The 27,194-nt window shown below is 54.0% G+C and overlaps 1 protein-coding gene across 16 annotated transcripts in view; it reads left to right on the top strand.

Moving 5' to 3' along the window:
* TCF3 (transcription factor 3) overlaps positions 1-27,194 on the top strand; it is an 84,244-nt gene that overhangs the window by 22,973 nt on the left and 34,077 nt on the right. For 8 of the 16 annotated variants that reach the window (XM_086862420.1, XM_086862419.1, XM_086862423.1 and 5 more), the window contains exons 4-5: positions 22,636-22,709; positions 23,765-23,861. In XM_086862420.1, coding sequence (XP_086718546.1) covers positions 22,636-22,709; positions 23,765-23,861 — 171 coding nt within the window. The remainder of the gene's footprint in view (positions 1-22,635; positions 22,710-23,764; positions 23,862-27,194) is intronic. The other 8 variants (XM_086862427.1, XM_086862432.1, XM_086862426.1 and 5 more) reach the window with 1 other exon arrangement.

The following is a 27,194-nucleotide window of genomic DNA, read 5'->3' as shown; positions in this document are numbered from 1 at the left end:
ACAGGGAATGGCTTCCAGTGCCAGAGGGCAGGGCTGGATGGGATATTGGGAAGGAATTGTTGGCTGGGAGGGTGGGCAGGCCCTGGCACAGGGTGCCCAGAGCAGCTGGGGCTGCCCCTGGATCCCTGGCAGTGCCCAAGGCCAGGCTGGATGGGGCTTGAAGAACCCTGGGGTAGTGGTGGCAGGGGGTGGCACTGGATGAGCTTTGAGGTCCCTTTCAGCCCAAACCAGGTGGGATTCACTACATGTTCCCAGCCCTTCAGGTGGGTTTGTACAGGAGCCCCTCACGTTGTTCCCGGTGTTCCCTGAAAGGGCCCTGGCTGCAGATCCCAGGCAAGGGTTTGAGGCTTTTTGGTTTTTCACTTCAGTTGGAGCAGTGGCTGCTCCAAGCCCCTTCCCACAAAGGGCTGTGGTTTGGGCAGTGCTCCCCAGGTACCACAGAACAGGAGCAGGGGTTTTGCTGCTGCTTAGGCTGCTGAAGGTTTTGGGAGCCATAGGATTGCTGAGCTGACACTGCACATCCCCAGAGTCCCTCAGAGCTGCCTGGACTTCCCACTTGGCTCGAGGCTGGATTTTTCCCCTTGACTGAGGTCTATTTAAGCTGAGTTAAGCTCTGTGACAAACTCAGTGTTATGTTGCTGAGCTGGGTGTGCTTGCATGGCTCTTACTGACCTTTTACCTCACCTACCTGGCAAAAAAAGCTCTTAAAAATCACTTTGCATCCTGATTATTTCACATCCTCTGTGAATCTGTTGTCAGAGAGTGGCTTGGGTGCTGGGCTTGCCATGGTTGCTCCAGGTTTCTGACTTTTGTTCTCATTTCTCTTCACTCCTTGGAGGTCAATTCAATCTTTAAGACAGTTTTTGTTGGGGATTTTGTTGTGTTAATGCAGCTGAACTAATATGATTACATTTCCAGATTTGAGTAATGGAATAACAAGTCAGGAAGTTTTGTTGTTGGGTTTTTTTTTTGTTTGGGTCTTTTTGTTGTGTTTTTTAAATAAAGGAGAACTTATGTCACTTCCAAGTCTTCAGTTGGGAAGCTCTTTCCCTTTATCAGTTACTCAGAGACGCTGGGAGCTCTCCATCCCTGGAAGTGTCCAAGGCCAGGTTGGATAGGGCTTGGAGCAGCCTGGAACAGTTTCCCTGTGATGGCAGGGGATGGAACGAGGTGGGCTTTGGGGTCCCTTTGCACCCAAACCCTTCCATGGTTTCATGTTCTGTTCTTGACACAAGGGCTTCAGGACGCTGTGGCCATGCAGGGACACCCCGGTCCTGGGTGCTGCAGTAAGTGCTCTGAAGTGACAAAGATGTTCTGGGTGCCCAAAAAGATGCATCTTCCCTTTTCCCCAAGAGCTGCCAGGCCAGAGGGGCTGTGTCCCTCCTGCAGGGGCAGAGCCCTGGCACACCCACCCTTCCTGGTGCAGTTTCACCAGCATCTTGAGGCACATTGGCTTTGCTCATCTCTGCACTTGCTCTCACGTTCAGAGGAGGGATCTGGAAAACAGTTCAGCCAAAGCATCTCACAATAGCAACTTCCTTTCTAAAAAGAGAAGGATGTTATGGAATTGGTGGTTTCTCATTATTTTCCCCAATTTGAGCTTTCTTGCCACTGGTCCCACAGTACCAGAAGGATCCAAAACTGTTGGAGAGTGTCTGGAGGAGGGACACAGAGCTGGGGAAGGCTCTGAGGAGCAGCTGAGGGCACTTGGCTCGTTCAGCTGGAGCAGAGGAGACTGAGGGGAGGCTCCTCGGGGGCTGCAGCTCCTCCCGAGGGGAGGCGGAGGGGCAGGGGCTGAGCTCTGCTCTGGGACAGGGACAGGAGCCCAGGAAGGGCTGGAGCTGTGCCAGGGCTTGGGATGGATCTCAGGGCAAGGTTCTTCCCCCCGAGGCTGCTGGCACTGCCCAGGCTCCCCAGGGAATGGGCCCGGCCCCAAGGCTGCCAGAGCTCCAGGAGCGTTTGGACAGCGCTCTCAGGGATGCTCAGGGTGGGCTTGTTGGGGGGTCTGGGCAGGGCCAGGGGCTGGACTCAATGATCCCTGAGGGTTCCTTCCAGCTCAGGGTATTTCAGGACTCTCTGATTTTGTGTCAGGTTGTGTGTCCTGCTTTGCTTTGGGATCAGTGTCACTGCTGCTGCAGCTCGCTGTGGCTCAGGGTGTCCAAGTCTCAGCTGTTGTGTCACCGAGCTGCTCCTGCCCTCGGATGGGGTCCTGGCCAGTGGAGCAGAGCGGGAGTGGGGCTGTGGTGTTTTCCCTTTTTGGGAATGCTGTAAGAAGGTAGTGACTCACTTTCCATGGAGCTGATAGTTACCCTGCTCCTGTCTTGGATTTGTGTTGTGTAGCCAGCAGGATTATTTATAACTTAGCCAGCATCCCGAGTCTATTGTTTCTGCAAAGAGCAGGAATGACTAGATGACTTCCTGAGATTTTTTTTTTTGCCACCCCCTCATTTTTTATTTTTTTAAAAATCTGCTTTTCCTTCCAAGTATTATATTTGCCAGTTGGATGTTTTCCCCCCACATCTTCCCCTCCTGATTGTGCATTTGTGCTGCTGACAATCCCACTACCGGTATTGCTTTAACTCTAAAATCTCTCCCAGGAAGAGAAGGGCTCTGGCACCTTCCCATGGCATATGGGGCTCTCTGGCCTTGTAGGTGCTGGGGACTGGGGCAGGAGGCTCTGGCTGTGCCATTCATGGGAGGACTCTCACCTCTGCACCCTGTGGATGCTTTGGGGTGGGAGGTGCATCCCAGGAGCAGAGATAGTCTGGTCTGTGATTGCACCATCGAGCTCTGGGTCAGCCTTGTTGTCTCTGCCCCTCTGAAGGGTTGCTTTGGACAATCCAAAGGTATCACCCAGGCCCAGGGATGTGCAGAGCTGTCTCCATCCTGGCACAGCCAGCCTTGGGGATGTGGCACTGGTGGGCGTGGAAGGAGTGGCTGCTCTCCCAGTGACAGTGGTCCCACCTGGGCAGTGTCTGCCCCAAACCCTGGAGCTCTTCTGGTTCTTGTTCCCCTTCTCTTTGCCCACCCACCTGCTGCTGATTCACTGTTGGTATCATGAAGCCCAGGAGCCATCACCACTTTAATTAATTAATTAAGCAGTTCCATGGGAATCAGTAGGGAGTGAAGGTGCAGGATGGAGAGAAAGGGCAGGGTGGCTTTGGCCAGCTGAGCTGATCTGAACCTGCATGTTGAGCTTCCTTGGGGAGCATCCCCCAGTGCCCCGAGGCTGCCATCCACAGCTTCTGCTCACCCAAACAGCTCCACTTTGCACCTTCTTGCTTGACCTTCACGCCTGGGACTCCTGTTTTGGGTTTGGTTGAGTCCAATTCCCTTTGGGCCAAGTGCGGAGCCTCAGCGGTGCCCATCCCAGCTGTGTTTCCCTCATTATCTGCTGCCTGGCCGTGATGTAACGAGCAGCCTCTGAGGTTGGAGCAGCTGCAGAAGCGACCGGGGTGAAACAGCTGAAGGGGAAGGAGCCTGGGCTGCCTTGTGGGCAGCAGAGACCCTGCTCAGGTCCTCTCGGTTTCCATTAGTTCAGAACTCAAAACTTGGGGCTTGTTCAAAGCTAAGCTGCTGTTTCTGGCCAAGGTGCCTGGAGGCCTCTGCCCAGCCTCTCCCCATCAGTCACCAAGAGCTGCCTCATGTCCCCTCTGGCTCTGGCTCCTTCCTGAGCTGCAGGGGAGCCATGGAAGAGGCTGGCAGTTCTGGTGCTCCCCATTCCCAGGGCACTGAGGTGTTGCTATCCCTGTGCTGACTTTCCAGGAACTGCCTGGCTCCACGGGAAACGTGAGGTTGATCCAAGTAGAGTTCTGTCATGCTTGAAACATCACTTGGATATGAGCAGCCTGGAGTGGAAAATGAGTCCTGAATTCTGTCCTGTGGGGTTTTTACATGCTCTTCACAGAATTCCAGAATGGTTTGGGCTGAAAGGGACCTCAAAGCTCATTCTGTTCCACCCCCTACCATGGGCAGGGACACCTCCCATTGTCCCAGGGTGCTCCAAGCCCCATCCACCCTGGCCTTGGGCACTTCCAGGGATCCAGAGGCTGCCACAGCTGCTCTGGGCACCCTGTGCCAGGGCCTGTCCACCCTCACAGGGAAGAATTTCTTCCCAAAATCATATCTAACCCTGCCCTTTGGAAGTGGGAAGCCATTCCCCCTTGTCCTGTCACTCCATGCCTTCTTCATGGCCAGTTTTGGTCTTCCAGGGTTCTTGTGGTGCAGAGCACCAGGTGTGGGTCAGAAACTGGAGGGGTGTCTGTCACCTGAGATCCTGGGCTTGGGGGAGAGATGATGGTCAGAAAAGGGTCTGGGAATTGAGGCATCTCAGGGAAGTGATGTTTGGAATCGTGTGTTCACAGCAAACTTCTGGGGTTCTCTTTGGTTGCTTGCTTTAGTCAACACTGGAGGCTCCTTAGGTCCAGCACTTGCTTCATGTGGGAGCTGCTTCTGACACCTTTACAGCCTGAGCAGGGCACGTTTGTGCATCTCAGAGGATGCCTGTGCTGGGCTGCTCCTGCTGCTGCTTGTCTTCATTCCTGTGAGGTTTTCCAGCTGCCAGGGCACCCTTGTGCTGGCTCCTTCCCATCCTAGACACTCAGTTATTAGGGGTTTCTCCCTTAGCTGGAGCCTGCAGGCACTGGGTGATGTCCTGGGTGAAGTGCTGGTACAGTTCCATCCCATCTGGCTCACTGCAGCATTTCCCTGGAGCACTGGGCAAAGCCATGCTGGGTGACACTGAATTCCCAATTCCTGCTGGCCCCCAGGTTCCTTTAAATTGAAGTGCATGGGAAATAAAGCTGAGTGAAAAGATGGAGAGCTCCCCACAGCCAGCAGGACCTGAGAGCCAGCAGGAGCATCTCCCCCAGCTCCCTGCCCAGCCATCCTCAGTCTGCTCAAAAATAGAGAAGAGCTCTTCTCCCCCAGCTTGCTTTGTATTTTTAAAATCATTGTGGTTTTTTGTTCTGTTTTCTTTAAATAATTTTCTAAAAAGTTGAAACTGTAGAACTGATTTTTTTTGGGGGGGTGGGGGGGGAGGGGTGGTATTTTTGTTTGCTTGTTTTGTTTTTTTTTTACCCAAAGAAGAAAACTGAAAGATGGGTGAGACATTGTGGTTTGGAGCACCAATTGTAAATAAATTTTTGGGTGCTTCAGCATGCCAGGCTTTCCCACCTGGATAGTGAGTGCTTCTCCCAGGAGCAGGTCTTGAAGAGATAATCTGTGTCACTGTACTTCATTCCAATAAAAAGCTGCTCTGGCTCAGCTCTGGGCTCTGCTTCCTCCCTTGCTCTGCCCTCATTTTTCGGCTAGTCTCTCCATCTGTACAATATCAGAAAGAGTTTTGTTCCCTGGAGAGGCTTCGAGGTTTTAGCATTTACAGAATGCTTTGAGATCTGCAGATAAAGGAAAGCCAAACAATAACCAGTGCCCAGGGCTGTGCCAAAGGAGTCCCCTGGATCACCATGGCAGAGCTGTGCAGGATTGGGTGGAGGTGGCTTTTGTGAGAGGGCAAAAACTGCTCCAGCTGCTGGTGCTGCCAGGCCTTTAAAGTGCTCTTGACAAGGAGGTAACAAGATAACATCATGGAATCACAGAGTGCTTTGGGTTGGAAAAGACCTTAGGGATCGTCCAGTACCACCCCCTGCCATACCCAGGGACACCTGCCACGGGCAGGGACACATTCCATTATCCCAGGCTGCTCCAAGCCCCATCCAACCTGGCCTTGGGCACTGCCAGGGATCCAGGGGCAGCCACAGCTGCTCTGGGCACCCTGTGCCAGGGCCTGCCCACCCTCATCTGTAGATCAGAGCATGACTGAAGCATGTGGGTGATTTTTTCCAGGGCTCCCTAGGAACAATCCTGATCTGGAAGAGATGCTGTCCATTTGCTCTTTGCTCTCCAGGCAGCGCTTCATAAACTCCCTGGTAAACCTGATCCACCCCATAAACTTCATTAACTTTCCTTTCAGTGTCTCTGCCTGTCCCTACAGTGAACTCTGTGCAGTCCCCAGACAAAGGCAGGCAGTGGTGGGCAGGACAGGAGCGAGGCCCCGGGAGCTGCTCCTCCCTCCCAGGGCTGGGCTGGAGTGCTCACAGAGCGGGGCTCCTCTCTGCCAGCGCCTGCGGGGACATGGCAGCCCAGAACAAGCTGGCCAGGGGTACGTGCTCCTGCCACACATCTGGCAGCGTTTTTGGTAAAGGGTGGGAGGATGGAGTGTGACGGGGTGATTTGTAGTGGGTCTGTTGGGAGCTGGGTGGCAGGTGGGCTGTGGAGGGCCGGGCTGGAATTGTGCAGGGATCTTCTTCCTCACGTTCTGAGGACTTTTGTGGCTGTTGGGCAGGAGCTGAGAGCTGTAAAACTGATTGAGGGCACCCAACCCTTTTTGGGAGCAGGAACAGCTCAGATTTGTCTGCTGCCTCCCCTCTGTGTGTGCCCAAGTCCCCTGAACCTGTTACAGCTGTGACCAGGGCAGGGCTGCAGGAAGAGAGGGGACTGTAGGCTGGGGACACAGCACAAAGTTCAGGTGCCAGCTGAGGGTGTCCTGTGCAGGGTCACCTGTGGTCCCCACACCATGAGCCCATTGCTGGCGCAGTTAATTTCTGTATTGTTAATTGCTGTATTGTTAATTGCTGTGGTGACATGGACTGGGTGTGGGGTTTCTGTGCCCTACAAGGGGCTCATGGGATGGTTTTTATTTCAGGTGGTTTTAGATATGAATCAAACAGTTCCCTGGAGGTGATCTGGCTTTGATTGGACTGACCTGTGTGTGTGGAGCTGTAACTTAAGCGGTGCCATTTCATCTGAATCACTGCGCATGGTGCCTGCTTTGAACTGAGGTGGGGTACAGGGACACCTTGGGAAACCTGTATCTCTGAGTTTTAAATAAACAGGCTTGTGTGTAGGTGAGGCAGCATCCTGGGTGCAGACTGGGCTCTCTGGGATGCCAGGGAGCAGCTGAGGCTTTGGGATGCTGCAAGATCAGGGGGAATTGCAGGGTGGACAGAGCTGTGCAAGCCCAGGAGCAGGTTCCTGTGAGCACCCTGGGATGGTGGAAGGTGTCCCTGCCCATGGCAGGGGGTGGAATGAGATGAGCTTTAAGGTTCCTTCCAAGCCAAGCAATTGTGGGACTCTCAGAGTTACAGCTTTGTGCCCGAGGTGAGCAGAGGCTTGTGTGTGCTCCTCGCCCTGACCACAGCAGTGTGGGCAGGACCTGGATGAACAACCCCAGAGTGTGGTGGATCCTGGGCACCAGAGATTGATAACAGCTTATTTCCCCTTGTTGATTCTGTCAGGAAATGAGGGGTCTGATGGGAGCAGCCAGGGCAGTTTACCCCCTACAGCCTGTCCCTGCTGCCTGTGCCATGGTGGGGCTCTGAGAGGCGAAGGTGTGGGGCTGTGGTTTTGCAAACCAGCTGCCAGCTGAGATCTTCCTCTTCCCATCCATCCTGGCCTGCCCCGTCTTGGGGGCTTCTGGGGCACGTTGTGCTCCAAATGGGGAACCGATTTTCTTTGGGTTTCCTGCTGCCTTACATGTTCAGCAGCCCCTGGAAAGTCCAGCAAGCCCAGAACTCACTCAAGAGAAATGCTGGGTGAGAAGAGCCCTTTCCTCCCACAGCAGCCACTGCTGCTGTGCCCTGAGCTGCTCATGAAGCTGCTGGAGGGAGCTTTGTCAGGGGCCAGCATGGCCCTGGGTGTCCCCAGAGCAGAGGTGGGAGCTGCCAGCAGAGCTCACGTGCTGGAGGCAGTCCAGGGATTTGGGGCTGACTTTGGTCCTTGTTTTCCTGGCAGCACTAGGCTGGAAATAGCACTTTTTTTTTTGCCATTCTCATTTTTATACATATAATTTTAATTTTTTTTTTTGAATTTCAAACTTGCATTTGAAAATGCAGCCACTTTCCTTTGAGACAGCAGCTTCTCATTCACAGTGGTGAGCTCAGCTCTCACTATCCCAGCAAACTGCAGCTCCATGTTTTTAACTGCTGCAGCTCTTTTTGTTCATGTAGAAAAACATTTCTTTGAGCTTCTCATAGTTAAAAGAAAGCAATCTTTGAGAAAAATATCAGAGGAGCTTGCTAATGGGTCAATTTTCCTAGACAGTTGCATTAGGATTTCTGATAAGGAGTGTTAGTGCCTGGCTTGACAAAAGCACCAGAAATCGAAGCCTCATGTAGAGGAGACACAGACAAGATAATCTAATGGGTCTCTTTTTGTCTCCAGCTTGTTCTGAGCAGCAGAGAGCCCTGGTGTGTGAGCCCTGGAAGGGCTGGGATGGGCTGTGAGGCTAGGCTGATGCTGCTGTGGGTTTGCCACGCTGGCTGTGGAGCAGAGAGGGGAAACTGCCTCCCACCTTCTGGGGTGACCCATGCACAGCCCAGACCACGGTCAGTGTGTGCCCAGGGTAACGTGAGAGATGTCAGTAAAATAATAAAATCTGCTTTCTTGGCATCTCTGGGGCTTCCAAGGGGCTGGGCAGTGGGGTTTTTTCGGGGCTGTTTTTGTTGCCTAGCACAAGGGATGAGACCTTGTTTTCTTGTATTCTTGGTCCATTTCCCTGCACTTTTGTCCCTTGGACCCTCTTTGACATCAGCACCAGCTCCTGCCAGCTGCTGTTGAGTGATGCCAAAGTTGCACCCAGGAAATGGTTTGAAATGTGCAGGCAGGAGGATGGTGCTGGTTATTCCTGGGAAAGAGGAGGATCCGTGCTACTCATTGAGTGCCATCTACTGGCACCTCACCCGTGCCACTGTTTGCCCAGGGACAGTGTGGGTGAAGTAGGGGCACAGTCGGTGCCCAGCCTGAAAGGATGTGAGGGTGGGCTCCCTTTGCTCCTTCAGCTCTGCACTCCCTGCCCCATGTAGAGCAGGAGGAGCCTGGCAGCACCTGCCGAGGGTGGCGTGTTCCAGCCAGAGCTGGTGCCACCATGACCTATCACACACACATTGGATCCAGGCTGCCCTTGGCTTCGTCCTGTCCTCTCCCTGGAGCTGCCCCAGGCACTTCTCTACATCCCAATCCAGGTGACACATTCAGATTTATAAAACCTTCCTCCCCACCTCAGTGCCTGAATCCCTCCACCAGTGTTTAGGCACTGCCTGGAGATGTGTGTTGGGAGCTGGATTTAGGGACAAGGGGACAAGGACACGAGGAGCTGGAGCAACTTTTTGGTGTCCCCTGAGCAGTGTGTGGCAAACAACAGTCAGTGAGGGTGGATTGACAGCCCAAACCCACAGTGCCATGCATCAGTGACTCCTGCCAAAGTCATGAGGGCTGATGGCCCTGCCTCATACACACCATAAGCCTTGGTAGCCTTAGAGCTGATGGGCTGGGATTTGTCTTCAGGTGAGCTCTTCCTGTGACTTGTCCATTTGGCTTTAGGGCTACAGGGGGAATTTAGGGCACAGGGTATGGTTATACAAAGATGTGGATCCTTTCAGGGCAAGGGACAAATGAACATCTTGAAGTGTTTATGTTTAAAGAGGGGGAAAAAGAGTTGTGGTTCATGGAAATGGTGCTTTGTAGGAGCAAATGGATTGAATTCAGTCCTTTTTAATGCAATTTAAGTAATCGATGGTCTATTCAATTACAGAAATATTTGGCAGAGCTCTAAATAGGTCACATCTGTCTTTAAATTGTTCTTCAGGTAAATACCTCACTGTGTGGTGTCACAAGAGAGGGAGAACTCCTTGACTGCACATGCAGTTATCCCCAAAACTCTGCTCCTGGTGTGCTCTGACCCATGGATTTGCTTTAGGGATTCCTTAGGAAGCCTAGCTTGTATATTTTGGGTATATCCAGCTCCTGAAGTTTGCAGTCCTGAGATTGCTGGCTGTAACTGGACATGGCTGGGGGCTTTGTTGGCAGCTTCTGTGTTGTTCTCAGGGGCCAGGATGGAATCCTGAGCCCACTGTGCCCCAGAAATGCTCACCTTGGGAAAGGGGAAAACAAAAACACCGTCTTTTGTTGTGACCAGAGGCTGGAGGTTACTCGCGAGCAGGAGCCGGGGCTGAGGGAGGGAGGCAGGTGGTGCTGAGAACGCTTTGTTTGGGAAAGTTTTCCTCATTGTGTCCAACAATTCTTCTGAGATGATCCTTCCTGTGGGCTGAATCATCGTCTGGGCCAGTGCTGGCTCTCGAGCCCCGTGGCCGCATCCTGCGCCCCTGGGGCATCCACAGGGGCCGAGCACCCTGCGGGAATAACCTTGGAATGAGCACCCCTGGCTGTCTTCCTCACCCCTTTGGGCTCTGTTTTCATTCCCCACCATCCCTCTCCCCACTGAGAGGAGGCTCACAAACAAACTGCCAAGGCCACCCTGGTGGGGTGTACGTGTGTTTGGCCACTTCCCCATGTAATTTCCACATTATTTGGAAGCCATCCTTAATTTGTCTAATTTTTAACAGCCCCTGGCCTCCCTACCTGTAGGGCTGCAGCAGTGCAGGGCTGGGAGGGCTCACGTACACACAGCTGGCACTGCCTGCCTGTTTGATCTCAAATGCCTCTCTGGCAAACTTCTGGGTTTTTTTTTTATTTGGTCACTTGTAAGTAAACAAGCTTCTGTCCCCATTCGTCTTCTTGGTGAGTAATGGAAACCAAATGGGAGAAGATTTCTGTTCCCCGGTGTTCCGGTTGCATCTCTGCGGCTGTAATTTGATTTTACATTGCAAATTAAACAATACTTGGAAAGATGCAAATCAGAGCGGAAATAGAGGTGGGTGCTGCTAAGTGGAGTAAGTGGGGGTGTTGCAGCTCCTCTGTGCATCTGTGGGGGTGTGCAAAACACCCCATGGCCCAGGGAACACGAGAGGTCACTGAGAGCGTCCCAGGGGAGCCAGTGTGTTTCAGACCTCGCTGGCTTCAGGCTGTGAGTTCACTTCTTCACTCAGCACAATGAGTTTTCCCCGTTTGGACAGTAATCCGTGTGTGAGCGTGGAGTGTCTGCCCCTGCCATGAGTGTGCAACTCTGTGCTACAATAAATAATCTGGAGAAACCAGGATGTGGATTTATGCTCAGTGGTCTCCCTGGAGGTTTCTGTTTAATGGAATATAACCCCTAGTTTGGGGAATAACCTGTATGTAGTGAATGTCACTTGTTTTGTGCTGATGTTGTTGAATGCACGTGAGGCAGAAACAGGGAAGGTTCTCCATGGGGCTGTCTGTGCATTTATGGGAGAATGGATCAGCAGCAGCCCTGGTGAGAAGGACTTGGGCTGTTGATGGGTGAGAGGCTCAACCTGCCCCGGCCACAGGCACTGACCCCAGGAACCCCCCTGTGCTGGGCTGAGCCCCCAGCGTGGGCAGCAGGGGAGGGGGGATTCTGCCCCTGTGCCCCTGTGCTCAGGTGAGACCCCACCTGCAGAGCTGCCCCAGCCCTGGGGAACAACATCAGGAGGACGTGGAGCTGCTGGAGCCAGTCCAGAGGAGGCCACGGAGCTGCTCCAAGGGCTGGAGCCCCTCTGCTCTGGAGCCAGGCTGGGAGAGCTGGGGGTGCTCACCTGGAGAAGAGAAGGCTCCAGGGAGAGCTCAGAGCCCCTTGCAGGGCCTAAAGGGGCTCCAGGAGAGCTGGAGAGGGACTGGGGACAAGGCCTGCAGGGACAGGACACAGGGAATGGCTTCCAGTGCCAGAGGGCAGGGCTGGATGGGATATTGGGAAGGAATTGTTGGCTGGGAGGGTGGGCAGGCCCTGGCACAGGGTGCCCAGAGCAGCTGGGGCTGCCCCTGGATCCCTGGCAGTGTCCAAGGCCAGGCTGGACAGGGCTTGCAGTGACCTGGGATGGTGGAAGGTGTCCCTGGCAGTGGTAGGGGTGGAATGGGATGGACTTTGAGGTCCCTTCCAGCTCAAACTATTCTGGGATTCTGTGATAAAAACCCAGTGAGAGAAGTGAAGGCAGAGAGACTTTGGGGCCTCCCAAATTCAGGGAAGATCCTGCTCCCTCCAGCAGGAATGCCCCGAGAGCAGCAGCCAGGCCCTCTCCCAGCCCCTGGGAGAGCCAGCAAGATGCCACACAGAGAAAGAAAACAAACCTGTGACGACAACCAGAGGGAAGAAAATAAACTTTAAAGCTCAAAACACTTCCCCCAGCTGTAAAAACAAAGGCCAGCAGTGACCAAACATGAGCACAAAGGAGCGGCAGGAGAAGGGGATGGAGGATAACACATTCAGGGCTTTCTAAAGGTCATCAGCCTGCAGGACGAACCCACCGTGTCCCTTGTCCCCATCCCCTCCAGGACACCTACACATGTCTCTCATCCCCAGCCTCCATCCAGGCCTGATGGCCCTGCAAGAAGCAGGATGTCAAGGAGGGTCCAAGGGACAAAAGTGCAGGGAAATGGACCAAGAATAACACAGGGCTGAGTCAGACCCAGAACAGGTGTCAGAGGAGCCGCTTTTCCTCGCTGTCCCTCACTTCAGTCGTGTTTTGGAGGGACAGCTTTGCTCCCTCTGTGCAGATGGAAACAGAGACCCAGTGTGAGGTGACAGTGGGGACCCCACAGTGCCACTGCACTGTGACAGGGTGGGTGACAGGGACCATGGCAGCTGGGAGACCATGGAGGCATGTCCCAAAGCTCTGGAAGCAGCTTGGGATAAACCCAACTCTGCGGAACAACAAGGAGGTGGCCCAGACCCAACCCTGTAGTACCTCCTGTGCAGGAAGGTGTCACACAGCACAGTGTCTGTCATTATAGTATCATGGAGAGGTCTGGGTTGGAAGGGACCTTAAATCCCATCAAGTGCCACCTCCTGCCATGGCAGGGACACCTTCCACCATCCCAGGCTGCTCCAAGCCCCATCCAGCCTGGGATCCAGGGGCAGCCCCAGCTGCTCTGGGCACCCTGTGCCAGGGCCTGCCCACCCTCTCAGCCAACAATTCCTTCCCAATATCCCATCCAGCCCTGCCCTCTGGCACTGGGAGCCATTCCCTGTGTCCTGTCCCTGCAGGCCTTGTCCCCAGTCCCTCTCCAGCTCTCCTGGAGCCCCTTTAGGCCCTGCAAGGGGCTCTGAGCTCTCCCTGGAGCCTTCTCTTCTCCAGGTGAGCACCCCCAGCTCTCCCAGCCTGGCTCCAGAGCAGAGGGGCTCCAGCCCTTGGAGCAGCTCCGTGGCCTCCTCTGGACTGGCTCCAGCAGCTCCACGTCCTCCTGATGTTGTTCCCCAGGGCTGGGGCAGCTCTGCAGGTGGGGTCTCACCTGAGCACAGGGGCACAGGGGCAGAATCCCCCCTCCCCTGCTGCCCACGCTGGGGGCTCAGCCCAGCACAGGGGGGTTCCTGGGGTCAGTGCCCGTTGCCGGGGCAGGTTGAGCCTCTCACCCACCAACAGCCCAAGTCCTTCTCCCCAGGGCTGATCCCATCCATCCATCCATCCATCCATCCATCCATCCATCCATCCATCTCCATTCTTTTAGTTTAATAAATCCTGTCCACTCTGACCCATCCTCCAGGAGGAGCACAGCCCAACAATTCACTGCTGGTGTGAACCTTGGCACCCTGGGTCAGGTCCTTGGCCATGTTCTGGGCACAGGGTGGGGTGGCTGTGTCCCAGTGCCACCATGGGCACCCTGTGCAGTCATTCTGCAAGGTCTTGATGAGACCTGGGCTGACCCAAGTTATTAATTTCTTTAATGAAGACTTAAAATAAAGGCAAGCTTTCATTTTGATTACCATAAAATCACTCTCTGAAATGCAGTGGGGACCTCCCTTTGCATCTGTAAATATCACTCATGTCTAAAGTGAGGGATGGATGAATTTGCTTTTTGGGTTTTGTTGGTTTTTCCAAAACTTCCTCACCCCTGTGCTGGGCACTGCTTTGTACATTTATTATTGCATATAATTATTACTGTTTATGCACATGGTGGGACCGTTGGGGTGTCCTGAGCAGGGACAGGACTCAGCAATCCTTGTGGATCCCTTCCAGCTCAGGACATTCCAGGGTTCTGTTTCTGGAATGCCACAGCAACACCCCCAACACCAGCCTGGGGTTGCCTTGGAGCCTGCCCTGTCCTTTGAGAGCCGTTTCAGGGGTAGCACAGCATCTTCCAAAAGACCAGGAGTTGCTAAAGTACTTCTTTGGCTCTTTTCCCCTCTTTCTGGCTTTGGTTGGTTTTGGTGTAAGTTCAATTTCTCCCCATAGTTATAGTTATCCCTCATGGAAAGCCAGGGGGAATGGATCCTTTTTCCCCACTCCTTCAGTAGTTCTCTCCTATTTTTTCCCAGCCCCAAACATTTCCTAAACCCATCTGTGTGTGTGCAGAAACTGCTGAACTGGAATACAGTGCAGGAGATGCCGAGCAGATGCTGAGCAGGGGAATTAACAATCACCAAAGTGGTGGCATCAGCTTTTTGAAGTCAAAAATTATCCCTGAGTGCACATTTGGGGAGGGGCCAGCAGCAGCAGGTGCTTCCCTGAATCAGGGGTGTGTGGGGTGGGTGGGCCAGTCTTGGCTTCGGGTTCTGTGTTCATTCATCACCACAAAGATAAAGGGGCAGAATCTGCCCCAGGAATCGTGCAGGGATCTGTGAGTTTAATATGAGTGCTGTTGTGTGTCCTCCCCTTGGGGTGCCTGCTCTGGGGGATGGTGTCAGTGCTTTCTCCTGGTCCAGAGCATCTGTTTATGGAGTCCTGGAATATCCTGAGATGGAGGGACTGTCAGGGATCATTGATCCAGCCCCTGGCCCTGCCCAGACCCCCCAACAAGCCCACCCTGAGCATCCCTGAGAGCGCTGGCCAAACGCTCCTGGAGCTCTGGCAGCCTTGGGGCCGGGCCCATTCCCTGGGGAGCCTGGGCAGTGCCAGCAGCCTCGGGGGGAAGAACCTTGCCCTGAGACCCATCCCAAGCCCTGGCACAGCTCCAGCCCTTCCTGGGCTCCTGTCACAGAGAGAAATGCCACCTGGCTCGTTTGATGCCCCTGGACAGGTCAGGAAGTGGCAGCACATTCCAGCCCCCTGTCATGGTCAGGGACACTTTCCAGTATCCCAGGTTGCTCCAAGCCCCATCCAGCCTGGCTCTGGACACTTCCAGGGCAGCAGAACAGCTGAGCCTCACTATCCCAACCAGCCAGTTTTGGTCCAACCTCAAATTTCAAGGCAGTGAAGGGGATAAAACATCCCCTGACCCACCCCATGAGCAGAGCCGTCCAGGGTGGCATTGCCAGGGACCTTGTGCTGCCCTCCAGGTGTTCAGGGTGGGTTTCCACCCCTCCCCTTATTTTTATTTTAATTGTTTTGTCGTGCGCCGGGAAAAGGAAGTGAACACATTGTATGGTCCCCTCCACAATCGACGTCCTGTAAACAGCTCCCGGCTGCCTTCCACTCACAGCTGTTTTTTCCTATTTGGGGGTGGATGGGGTTGGTAAATAAACAGGAATTTTGGGAGCTGCTGCCAGCACCCCCTTTTCCCTCACAGGGCCTGTGCCAGCACGTCAGAGCCTTTCCTGGGGGGTGCTCGGGTGGGCTGTTCCTCACTGAGTGGAGCCAACTCTCTTCAGGAAAAACAACTTTGCTGGTTTTCCTGGGACTAAAGCTAATTACTAGTTGACTAATTTTATTGATTTCCAATCCCTTTTAGCAGAGATTTCGCTGTGGGGCTGATCGCCAGAGCGATTAGCACACAAAGCCGCTTAATTTGGAAGTGTTTATCAAGCAGCCTTCTGTCACCTCTGCTTCAAATCAAATTACAGTGGCACCGGTGGCCTGCCTGTGCTGGCTCGTGCTGTCCCAGCCCCGAAGGAGGCAGGTGGGGAGCAGGGCTCCTCTGGGCTAAATAACCATGGCAGGGGGTTTGGGGCTAGATGTTCTTCAAGGCTCCTTCCAGCCCAAACCATTCCATGGATCTAAGTGTTCCATGAGCTTGAAAAGCTGCTGGCTGTGGGGTTTTTACTCCCAGCTGCCACCACATCCTTGTCCTGCTCCAGCCCTCGGGCACTGCTGTGGCTGCAGAGTTGGAATTTCCCTCCTGACCCTCAAATCTCAACCATGGGCACTGTTTGGTCTCTCCTAAAGATGGAGGATGCACTTTTGTGGCAGCTACAGCTGCTTCCAAACCTCCTCCAGCCACAGGAGGGATTTGGCCTAAATATTTTTAATAGAATTTAAAAAAAAAAAAAAAAAGGAAAAGCCTGGCCCAGTGGTTTTGCTGGAATCAGATTAGGGAGGGCAGATTGTGGAGGCTGGGGGAGGGAGAGGCTCAGCCTGGCTCAGTCACAGCTCCAGCAGCACAGAAACCCCAGCAGTGTCCCCCAGTATCAGCACTGTGGCTGCTGGGAGGGTCCTTCACTGCCTCCTCCTCCTGACAGGTGAAAACAAGGTGCCTTTGGGACATTTCGAGTCATAGGAAGAAATCCCAGAAATTCCTCCCCGGGAGGGTGGGCAGGCCCTGGCACAGGGTGCCCAGAGCAGCTGGGGCTGCCCCTGGATCCCTGGCAGTGCCCATGGCCAGGCTGGACGGGGCTTGGAGCAGCCTGGGATGGTGGAAGGTGTCCCTGCCATGGCGGGGGTGGCACTGGATGAGCTTTAAGGTCCCTTCCAACCTAAAACATTCCATGATTTGAGGCTGCATCACTGCAGCTTTCCAGCAGTGCATGTTCTGCTCAGGGTATCCCTTGGTCCAGGATTTAAGAACAAAACCTCTCTATTTGCTTTACAAATGGTATGTGAGAGGATCCAGGAGCAAAACATTCCCGTTCTCCATCCCTGCATGTCCTCTGGATCTGGAGAGATGGCTGCACACCCACTGAGCTTTGCTTTGAGCAAAGCAATGGTTGGGGGCTGAGCTTGTTTTGAAAGCCCTTTTACAGAATCCTGGAATAGCCTGAGTTGGAAAGGGGCACACAAGGACCATCGAGTCCAACTCCTGACCCTGTCCTGTTCACACAAAGGCTGTAGGTTGTGGGGTCCTTGGCTGTGTGCAGGTGGTCAGAGCTGACTCCAGAGCCACATTCCCTCCCACACCATATCCAAGTGGTATCCAGACTGGGGCATTCAGAGCTCAGGGCTCAAGCACCTGTGCCCAGGTAGGTTTGGGGACCCTGGTTGTTAAAACCAGGCCAGCCTCTCTTGGTGCAGCATTTTTGGCTCCCGTGGATCGCAGCTGGAAGGCACAGGCTAGGAACTGAGCAGGTGGGATGTGGAATGGATCACATCACCTGGCCCCCTGTTAATGCCTTTACATTGAATCCTGGAACAACTGGAAGGACTTTAAAGCCCATCCAGTGCCACCCCTGCCATGGCAGGGACACCTTCCACCATCCCAGGCTGCTCCAAGCCCCGTCCAGCCTGGCCTTGGGCACTGCCAGGGATCCAGGGGCAGCCCCAGCTGCTCTGGGCACCCTGTGCCAGGGCCTGCCCACCCTCACAGGGGAGAACTTCCTCCAAATATCTGCAGTTTATCTGTCCTCCTTTAGGTAAAACAGCTCCCCTTTCCTATTACTCTCCAGTAATGTTGGAATTGTGTGTCTACAGTGGCTCTGTTCCTCCTGGATGGGAACAGCTCTCATTGCTCTGTGTCACTGGTCTCTTGTCCATAGCCTTTCCTAGGGTTCATTACTGCACCAAGGAAGGTTTTTCTGAGCATAAATGTGGTTAAATCATTTTTATCCCTGCTGAAGCTTAGGACAGCTCCTGTCTATCAGCTCTTCTTGGCTGCGGCAGGAAAACCGTGAGGAAAAAAAAAAAAGACTGTCTGACAGCTACATCTTATTCTATTAGTATGTTTTAATTAGAACATGAGCAAGAAATGTGTTATGAATATTCATGCTTAGGGTTATTAAAATGCACAATTAATCTGTATGCAGTTTAATAACTGTATTAATGGTGAGAGGAGGTAGCTCCTATTTTTGTCGTTTCTCAATTGGAAAATGTGCCTTAACTTGGGTAGTTGGGAAATGGGGTTATTTTAAAATCAAGTTGGCTCCTGCCAGCAGCATGGGCACGTGGGTATCTCCAAAACTCTCACACCTCACTGAGGGAGAGAACTGGAAGGGTGGCAAAGCCAAGCCCTGCCAGGATGGAGCTTTGTCATGCAGACAGAATTCAGCTCAGTGCCATGCGAGTTTTCAGTCACAGAATCACAAAATCCCAGAAAGGTTTGGGTTGGGAGAGACCTTAAAGCTCATCCAACCCCACCTCTGCCATGGCAGGGACACCTTCCACCATCCCAGGCTGCTCCAAGCCCTGTCCAGCCTGGCCTTGGGCACTGCCAGGGATCCAGGGGCAGCCCCAGCTGCTCTGGGCACCCTGTGCCAGGGCCTGCCCACCCTCCCAGCCAACAATTCCTTCCCAATATCCCATCCAGCCCTGCCCTCTGGCACTGGAAGCCATTCCCTGTGTCCTGTCCCTGCAGGCCTTGTCCCCAGTCCCTCTCCAGCTCTCCTGGAGCCCCTTTAGGCCCTGCAAGGGGCTCTGAGCTCTCCCTGGAGCCTTCTCTTCTCCAGGTGAGCACCCCCAGCTCTCCCAGCCTGGCTCCAGAGCAGAGGGGCTCCAGCCCTTGGAGCAGCTCCATGGCCCTTTGGACATGATCTCTCTTCAGTGACTTGCATTTATCATTTTTTTTGCCAGTGCTGTGGGTGTTTTAAGGCAGCAGCTTTGTCCACAAGTATGGGGCAGTTGGGGTCCAGAAGATTCTCATGGCATCTCCATCTCACCTGTGGCAGCTCCTGGGTGAAGCCCAGAGGCAGGAAACACATTTCCATGTGCCCCTAGGTGCCTCTGATCCTTCCCTGGGCACCTGGGTCACCTCTACAGCTGCTGGGGTGCCCTTGGTTTAGCCCTGGAGCTGCTGAGCCATGTCCTTCCAACCCCAGCTTCCTTCTCCCCCTTCCCCTTCCTCTCCCTGCACTCAGGTCCAGCCTGGCTGCTCTGTGCTCACAGGGCCAGGATGTGTGACCGTGTTTGGGGTGACACCGTGTCCGAGGGCTTTGTGCTGGAGTGGAGCAGATCCTGCTGATGGGAGCTTTTCCAGACACACCTGCCCATGGCCAAACATTGGGATTTTGCAGGGCTGGCCAAGGGCATTTGCTGCCAAATTGTGGATCCTTAGGAGTACGAAGGGAGGGAAGAGAGGGCTGGCAGGGAATGTAGGACAGATGCCAGACGTTGAAAGAGGGCAGTCTGCTTTTTCCTGGCTTCATCCCAGAAATCCCTGAATTCCTAAAACACTTGCAGGTGCAGGCGCTGAAAATAGGGAGATTTTTTGCTGGCACCTTTCTAGCCAGTGGCTGCAGCTTGGGGAAGGTGCAAGACTTTATTTCTCAGGAGACATCAGACAGAGCTGGCATTGGCACCTTCAGAGGTGCTTCCAGAACCTTGGGATGCTCTTTGCTGCTTTGGTGTGAGACTGGAATCTCACTTCACCTTGGCAGCCACAGGAACTACCTGGAGGGTACAGGAGACCTTTGGCTTTCCCTGGGGGTTATAGAATCCCAGAATCCCAGATTTGGGTTGGAAGAGACCTCAAAGCCTACCCAGCCCTGCCATGGCAGGGACACCTTCCACCATCCCAGGCTGCTCCAAGCCCCGTCCAGCCTGGCCTTGGGCACTGCCAGGGATCCAGGGGCAGCCCCAGCTGCTCTGGGCACCCTGTGCCAGGGCCTGCCCACCCTCACAGGGAGGAATTTCTTCCTGAAAAAAAAAGGGTCGGTTTGCTGGGACTCCATTTAGGTCACAAAGTGGCCAAATAGGGGCTGGGGACCTGGCCATGCTCCAGATGAGTGGCTCATCCTCTGCAGTCACTGTTGGAACACTCAGGGGTTTGACCCCTCTTCAGGGTCTCTGTCATGGATGGTGGTGGCACCACGGGGTGCAGCAGCTTGTGCCAGGGGTTTGTCCTTGTCTAGGGGATGTGTGACCCTCACTTTCAGCCTTTGTCCCCTGTGCCACTCACTGTCCCCTCTCCCTCCTTCCTTGGGGAGACCAGACAAGGATTCACTTTTATTTTTCAGGAATTTTGGCACAGAATCCCAGAATGGGTGAGGTTGGAAGGATCACGGTGGCTCATCTGGTCCCATCTCCCTTCTCAAGCAGGGACATCCCAGAGCACAGGGCACAGGATTCTGTCCAGATTGTTTTTGGCATAATTCAAGAGATTATCTGAAGGTTCTTGAATATCTGAAGAGACATTCAAAGGAGAAAGACTCAACAACCTGAGGAAAATTTCCCTGGATTTCCAGGCAGCCTATCTCCTTCCAGAGCCCACTGAGCATCCTCTCCAGGCATATTCTGGCCTGAGAATGCTGCTCTGCTGTTGGGGTGGTGGCAGGACCAAGGGCTCTGTGAGAGGTCAGGGTGGCCCAGGACCCCCAAAGCCTGTCCTGCACGGGGCAGGGCTGGGTGTGAGGGTCTGGACCCCCATGCCTTGGCTTCCCCTCTGCCTCTGAGGCTCCTGGGGTTCCTCATGGGGACTGTGGTATTGCAGTTCTCATCCTTCCAGCCCAAAGGGAACAGTTTTCCAAGGATGTCCAAGGCTGCTGATCCTGCTCATGTCTTCTCCCCGACCCCTGGGGAGCTTTAAAACCACCCATGACAGCAAAATGACTCAAAGGAGCATTTCTGCCTCCTGCCTCGCCGGGGTTTGCAGGGATTGCAGATGAATTGCTTTGGAAAAACACATTAGCAAAGCAAAAGTTTATTCTAGGAAGTAGGAGGTGGGAGAATTGGCAGTAATTCTCCCTAGTATCCAAGGTATTATTAGAGGCTTATCCCTGCTCTGCACAGTAATCACATTGGAAATTTTTGATTAGAAAACAAAATCTAAATGAGAATTATGAATATTCATTAGGTGTGGAGATTAATATGCATAATTATGCAAATTAGACAGCAATTAAACACCAATTCTCTGGGGAAATGATTAACACAAAGGCACAGAAATAGAAGGATGTAATTTGAAAGAAGTTTCTGGTTAAATGAACAGTGAGGGGAGCGGAGGAGACAAATCCGAGGCATGTTTGCCATAATAATCAGCTTTGCCAAGCGAAATGGGAGTGAGCCCTGACCCCCTGCCCCCATGGCCTTGCTGCTGCTCAGCTCCTTGCTCCCCAAAGGGCATCCTGGGGCACCTGCAGGTGCCATCCCCATTGGAAGAACCAGCACAGGATGGGTCCCCAGAGAGCCACAGGGATGCTGCTGGCAGAGTCTGGTGTCACTCTATGGCTGGTGTGGCCATGACGCCTGGTGGGGAGCAGGGGGTGTCCATGGCCTGGGAAGTGTCCATGGCTGGTGCCACCCTCACTCTCAGCCTTCTGCAGATCTGGGATTTCTCCCTGTCCAACCCAGCAGAGTTCACAGCATTTGTGCAGCACCTCCAAAGATGATGGATGCCCCCACCCTGGCCAGCCTCTCTCAAATCCCTGGATTTTCCCCCTTTGGACACCAACTGCTGCCCACCAGACCCTGGTCACCCACTGGAGCAGGAGATGGAGCAGCACAGTCAGAGATTCTGCAGCTGGGTCAGGTTGAGGCTGTGTTCCAGGGAAGGTTCCTTCTGTGTGATTGTGCTATCAGCTGGAAATGTGGGAGCTGGGCTGATGCAACATCCCAAGGTTTTTGTGTCGTGGTGGACATTCTCAGCTCACTAAAGGGGCTCCAGGAGAGCTGGAGAGGGACTGGGGACAAGGCCTGGAGGGACAGGACACAGAGAATGGCTCCCAGTGCCAGAGGGCAGGGCTGGATGGGATATTGGGATGGAATTGTTGGCTGGGAGGGTGGGCAGGCCCTGGCACAGGGTGCCCAGAGCAGCTGGGGCTGCCCCTGGATCCCTGGAAGTGCCCAAGGCCAGGTTGGACAGGGCTTGGAGGAACCTGGGATGGTGGAAGGTGTCCCTGCCATGGCAGGGGTGGAATGAGCTGAGTAAGGTCCCTTCCAGCCCAGAGCATTCCATGATTCTCTGACTCCCCTGGGTGCCTTGTGCAGCCCAGGAGGTGCTGCCTGCATGGGCTTGGCAGGGGATGAAAGGAGCCGATTCCCACCGCAGCCTGTGCAGAAACATTGCAAAACCTTCTGCCTGCTCCTCTGCTCGTCTGGTTTGGATAGCTTTTTGCCAAGGATATTTTTGGGAGGGCTGAAGCTGAGAAGGCTGGGGGTGTGCTCTGATGGCCCCAGTTCTTCAGGGGAACCTTGAGGCGCTGGAAGATCACCCCTGGACAGGTGACTCTGTAACGCTGGACCCCCCAGCAATTCCCACCTGAGCGTTTTGCCTCTGGGCACTCTTTCACTCTGCTCAGGTTGAGCAGAGTTTGGCCCATGATCTTGCAGCACCATGGGCAAAATTCAAGTCCTGCTGGAGCATCCAAATGGATGCAATATGGTTTTGATTTATGGTTAGTTCCTTTCACCATCACTCTCCGGGGAAAGAGGTTTGTGGGTGCTCTCTGGAATAAAGGAGTTAAAATACTTGTTTCTCCTCTTCCCACTGTCCCATGTTTTGAACCATTTCCAGGCTGTGGTGGGATTTGCTTTGAAGTTTGTGGAGTAACTCCCAGCGGGAGTGGGAAGGTGAGGAGGCAGAGGGGAGGCTCGGTCACGCCAAGTGGAAGTGGTTTATTAATGAAAATATTGTTTTGTTTGTAGAAGGAAGAGTTAATTTTACGAGAACACCTTTGAGGCTTTGCTGATAAAGCAAAGAGTAACCTTTGTTCTTCCTGTTTTTCGGTAGGCTTGGATGAAAGACCGGGATCAGGTTCCTGGGGAACGGCAGATCAAAACAGCTCCACGTTTGACCAAGGAAGGGTAAGGACAAAGCACAAACACCAAGCTCCAACCAAAACAAACTGGGTCTTTCCCAGGCCTTTCAGAGTGTTCGGTCCAACCCTGGACCAGCTTTTCTTGTCCCATTTTGGACATGGGTTCTGTGAACTTCTCTAGGGTTTCCCTCATCCCCATCTCCCCAGGCTTTGCTGCCTTGAGGTCCCCTTGAGGTTTCTCCTCCAAAACCCTCTCCCAGACCTGCACTAAGATGGGCTCCTGTGGCTGCTCAGGCATCTCCCTCCCTGCACTCAGTGTTGGTCTGGGGAGAGGGGGCCCAGGGGAGACTACCTGCAGGAGACACAGATGGGTGGGTCAGGGGATCTCATCTGATGGCAAAGCTTTCTGAGCACCCACCCCACAAGACTTTGGGAACCTGAGGAGGGAATCCCTGGAATCCACCACATTGTCAGGACATGGCACCTTTGGTGGGGATGGAGAACTTGGGAAGGGTTTTTCGGGGAAGGAGTTGAGGCTACAACACCTCATGACAGGGGCCCGAGTATGGGAAGAGAGAAATGCCACAAACTTCATGGAAATGGTGTCATTTTTGTTGTAATGGGTTTGTGTGATTCGTTTTTGCAATGGCACCTTTTCCTTCCCTCTGGTCAGTGCCAGAGCTGGGACTGTGGTGTCAACTCTCATTTGTATATTTAGAATTTATATTTTTATATAAATATATCTAAAAATATACATTTATATTTATCCAGCCTTTTCCTTGCCCCTTCACCCTCCTGGTTCAGGGAGGGGCTGTCTGGCCTTTACTTGGTGGGTGCCAAATTGCCCAAGAGCTGCCAGCACAGGGCAAAGCATGGTTCCATGTCCCCTGTCCCCACATCCCCAGCTGCCATGTCCCCTCCCAACACCACGGCCTCTGCACTGCACAACTCTCCCTTGGCATGACGATAAAACCCTTTCCATGCCCTTTTCATAAGGAGCCTTTGGCTTTGCCCCTTGCTGGGGGAGGCTGGGCCCTGGCAGTGTTTCAGGGTTGGGCTCAGCATCCCCACATCAGGTGTGACTGTCCCCTGTTGTCCCAGCAGAGCTATGGCGAAGGCCCCCACTACGGTGAGCACCGGGAGCTGCCATCCCACAACAGCATCTCCTCGTCAGCATTCCTGGGAGCTGGACTCGTGGGTGAGTGCCTGCAGCTGCCTGCCAGGTCCCAGGGCAGGGGACACGTGGCACTGGCTGGCCCGTGGTGGGGGGAGTGTTGGGACAGCGTTGATGTTCCCTGTGCTGGATCTGCTCCAGGTCTTCTCCAGGCTGTGGTCCAGGGAGGTGGTACCCAGAGGGTGCCATCAGTGCCAGCTGTTTTATGTGTGTGGTTATTTTTCCCTGCTTTATGGTAGCACTCCAAGGCAGTAGCAGGGGTCGATGGCCTCCAGGGTGGGCTGAGTGTGCTCCTGGGAGCTGGGAATTAGGGATGGGAGAGATGCACATTGTTAAGGATTTATTAAGGACTTGGGATGACTCTTCTCGATTGGGGAGTTGGGATCAGATGATCTCACCGTGGTCGCTTCCAACCAGACCCACTGGGTGACTGTGATTTGCAAGGGGCCGGTGGCTTTGTCACTTCCCAGAGAGCTGGGGGTGCCCCCTTTGCTGCAGTGGGGGTTGGAGGGGCCTCTTCCTGTGTCCTGCCAGGCTCCAGCAGCCTTGTCTGGCCACTCCATCCCCAGCTCCAGGCAGGCAGTTTGACGAGCTCACAGGGACTGGCGAGTGCTGGGGACGGTGATCCTGTGTGACCATCCACTCAGTCACCTCTCCCAGCTCAGGGGTGGGAGGAGAGATTAAGAGCAGAAATATCCCTCCTGGAGGGCTTAGAGAGCTCTAATGGCATTAGGTCAGGAATTGGGGTTAGTCCTCCCCATCTTTATACACACAGGGGTGGTTAAAACACTCCAGCACAAGTGGAAGGAGCGGGGCCAGGGCAGGGCTTGCTCATGGCTGGGAGGGAGGGATAAGAAAAGGGAGTCATGTTTGAAACAGAAAATCCCCCCAAAACAAAATCCCCTCTGTGGATGTGGTGGCAAAGGGGAAGAGCAGAGCAGGGTCACGCTGGAACAGGAGCAGCCACACATTGGCCCCTCCTGGCCTAGGTCAGATCTTGGGGCTCCCTATGAGCTCTGCTCCCCCCTTTCACACCTTGTGCTGTTGGGGGACAAGGTTTGGGTGTCCCCTGGGGATGCTGTGCAGGGAGAGGAGCCATTCTGGGCAGTTCCTCCTTTCCCTCCCTCCCCAGGAGGATGTAAGTGGAGCACAGAGAAGTTTTTGAGTAGGACAGGGGAGCCTTGCTGCAGCTCAGTGCGGCTTGAGGGGGATGTGCGTGGGGGGACCCATCCCAGCCCATCCCACACCCGGGGCCAAGGCAGCCTTGAGAGTTTCCAGTTGAGAAGGAGCTGCCTGGGGAGGAACACGGAGGTTTCCCCTTTGATGTGTGCGGGGAAGACGCCTTTGGCTCCCTCTCAAAGCCGGGGCTCCGGGTCCTTGGCAGCCACTGCAGCTCTCCCTGCGAGCCCGACCGGTCCCCGGCACGTGGGGCCATTCCCAGTGGCTCAGGAGCTGAGGGTGAGCACTGGCCCTGGGGCCAGCAGGACTGTGGCCACACTCTGGCCCCAGGCTCAAGGGGCTGCATCTCCCCAGGGGGGTCACCACTGATACAGGGAACAGGCAGGCAGGAAAGGGTTCCTCATATTGCCAAGTCCCTCTTGTTCCTAAAATTGAATGTGGTTAAAGTAGAAAGCATCAATTCTGGGAACAGGTTCCAAAATTCATAAATCAGTTTTCATTGTAGAATCAAAGAATCATGGAGTGCTTTGGGTGGGACAGGACCTCAAAGCCCATCCAGTGCCACCCCCTGCCATGACAGGGACACCTTCCACTGTCTCAGGCTCCTCCAAGCCCCATCCAGCCTCGCCTTGGGCACTGCCAGGGATCCAGGGACAGCCACAGCCAACCTGTGCTAGGGCCTGCCCACCCTCACAGCCAAGAATTTCTTCCCAATATCCAGTCTAAACCTACCTCTTGGCTTATGTGCTGTGAAGGAAGGACATGGGGAAGAGCAGGGTGGGATTTTCTCTTCCTCTTTTCCAAGCTGCTTCTAAAAACTTTCAGAGTGGGAAAATGCAAAGGGATAAGTGAGAGGAAAGGTAAAATAAAATAATGCTTCTGTAAAAGCAGAAGAAAAATGGTAGGGAAAGGGGAGTTTTGGAAATGTGTCCCCTTGTCTGCCAGGCCCTGGTTGCCAGCAAGGTGCCCCTCAGGGTGGGAAATTCATGTTAATAGGGTGGTTGAGTGGAATCAGGGAATTTTAAAACCTGAGGAGGTGGAGGGGGATGAACATGTGGTTGTTGATGGATGAAAGGTGTGTGAAACATCTAAACCCTTCTCCAAGAGCAGAATTTTTATCTCTCACTCGACCTCTATTCCTTCAAAGAGGATCAGGGACTGTGGGAAGAAGCATTTTGGGAGCAGCATGGATGCTCTGTGTTGGCAATAATGGGTTGGGCCAGTAGAGAGGGAGACTGAGCTGAAAGGGACCCCCAAAGCTGGGGATCTGAGCAGTCAAGGTGGTGATGGCTCCTCCTGGGACCCCCATCCTTTGGATTTTGTGTTCCTGGAGTCCATGCATGTCCCAGGCCAGGCTGCAGCCCCCTATCTTCTGAGGATGGGCTTTAGGGACAGGGAGCATCTTTCCACAGCAAAGGGACACTACAGCAGGCAGCATTTGTTGGAGCAATGGAGCAAATGGTGATTTTTGGCCTCAATTTTCCACATGGTGTGAGTCTGAGAGGAGCAGGACACTGCCAGCACATCCCTGAATTGCACACAGGCTACATCCCTGTCCCAGCTGGGCCTTTAGGTGTCACCCCAACCCAAGCCCTCCTTCTCTTCCCAGGGTCCCCCTCCCCAGCCCAAGTCCCCTCCCAGGGGCAGTGAGGAAGGGGCTGCTGAGCCCCTGGGGTCCAGCTGGGGAGTGAAAAGCTTTGATTTAATCCCTGTTGTTCCCTGCAGGGCCCCATAGCAGGAGCAGCAGCCGGTGGCAGCTGGAGGACGGTCACTGCTCCTCACCCAGTCCAGCCCAGTCTCTGGTGATTGTGTGGATCACAGGGTACACACCTGATCCAAAAGCAGTTTGAAAGGAAAAGCATTGATTTCTATTCAGCTGTTGAGTTTGAGCTCATGGATGTTCTTTGGATGAACATGGGGCACAATGGGAGCTTGGCTTTGGGAGGCACCTTCTGCACAGAGCCAAGAGAGGCTGCACAGACACAGCACCTGTGGGAGATGCTCCCACATCCAGGGTCCCACAGCGCTGTGGGTGATGCCCCTCCTGCTCTCATTAAAGGCACTGTGAGGGGAATCTTCAGTCACTGCCCTCTGCTACAGCTTCAGTTCCACAGGTGATGGGGAAAATCAGAGCTCTCTACAGGATGGATTGGGCTGTGTTGTACTGGATGAAGTAAC

Source organism: Cyanistes caeruleus, chromosome 25 (genome assembly GCF_971803275.1).
Source record: "Cyanistes caeruleus chromosome 25, bCyaCae1.hap1.1, whole genome shotgun sequence".
NCBI classification, from domain to species: Eukaryota; Metazoa; Chordata; class Aves; order Passeriformes; family Paridae; genus Cyanistes; species Cyanistes caeruleus.
Note: the sequence above shows the minus strand (reverse complement) of the source record. Positions and strands in the feature narration are given on the sequence as shown.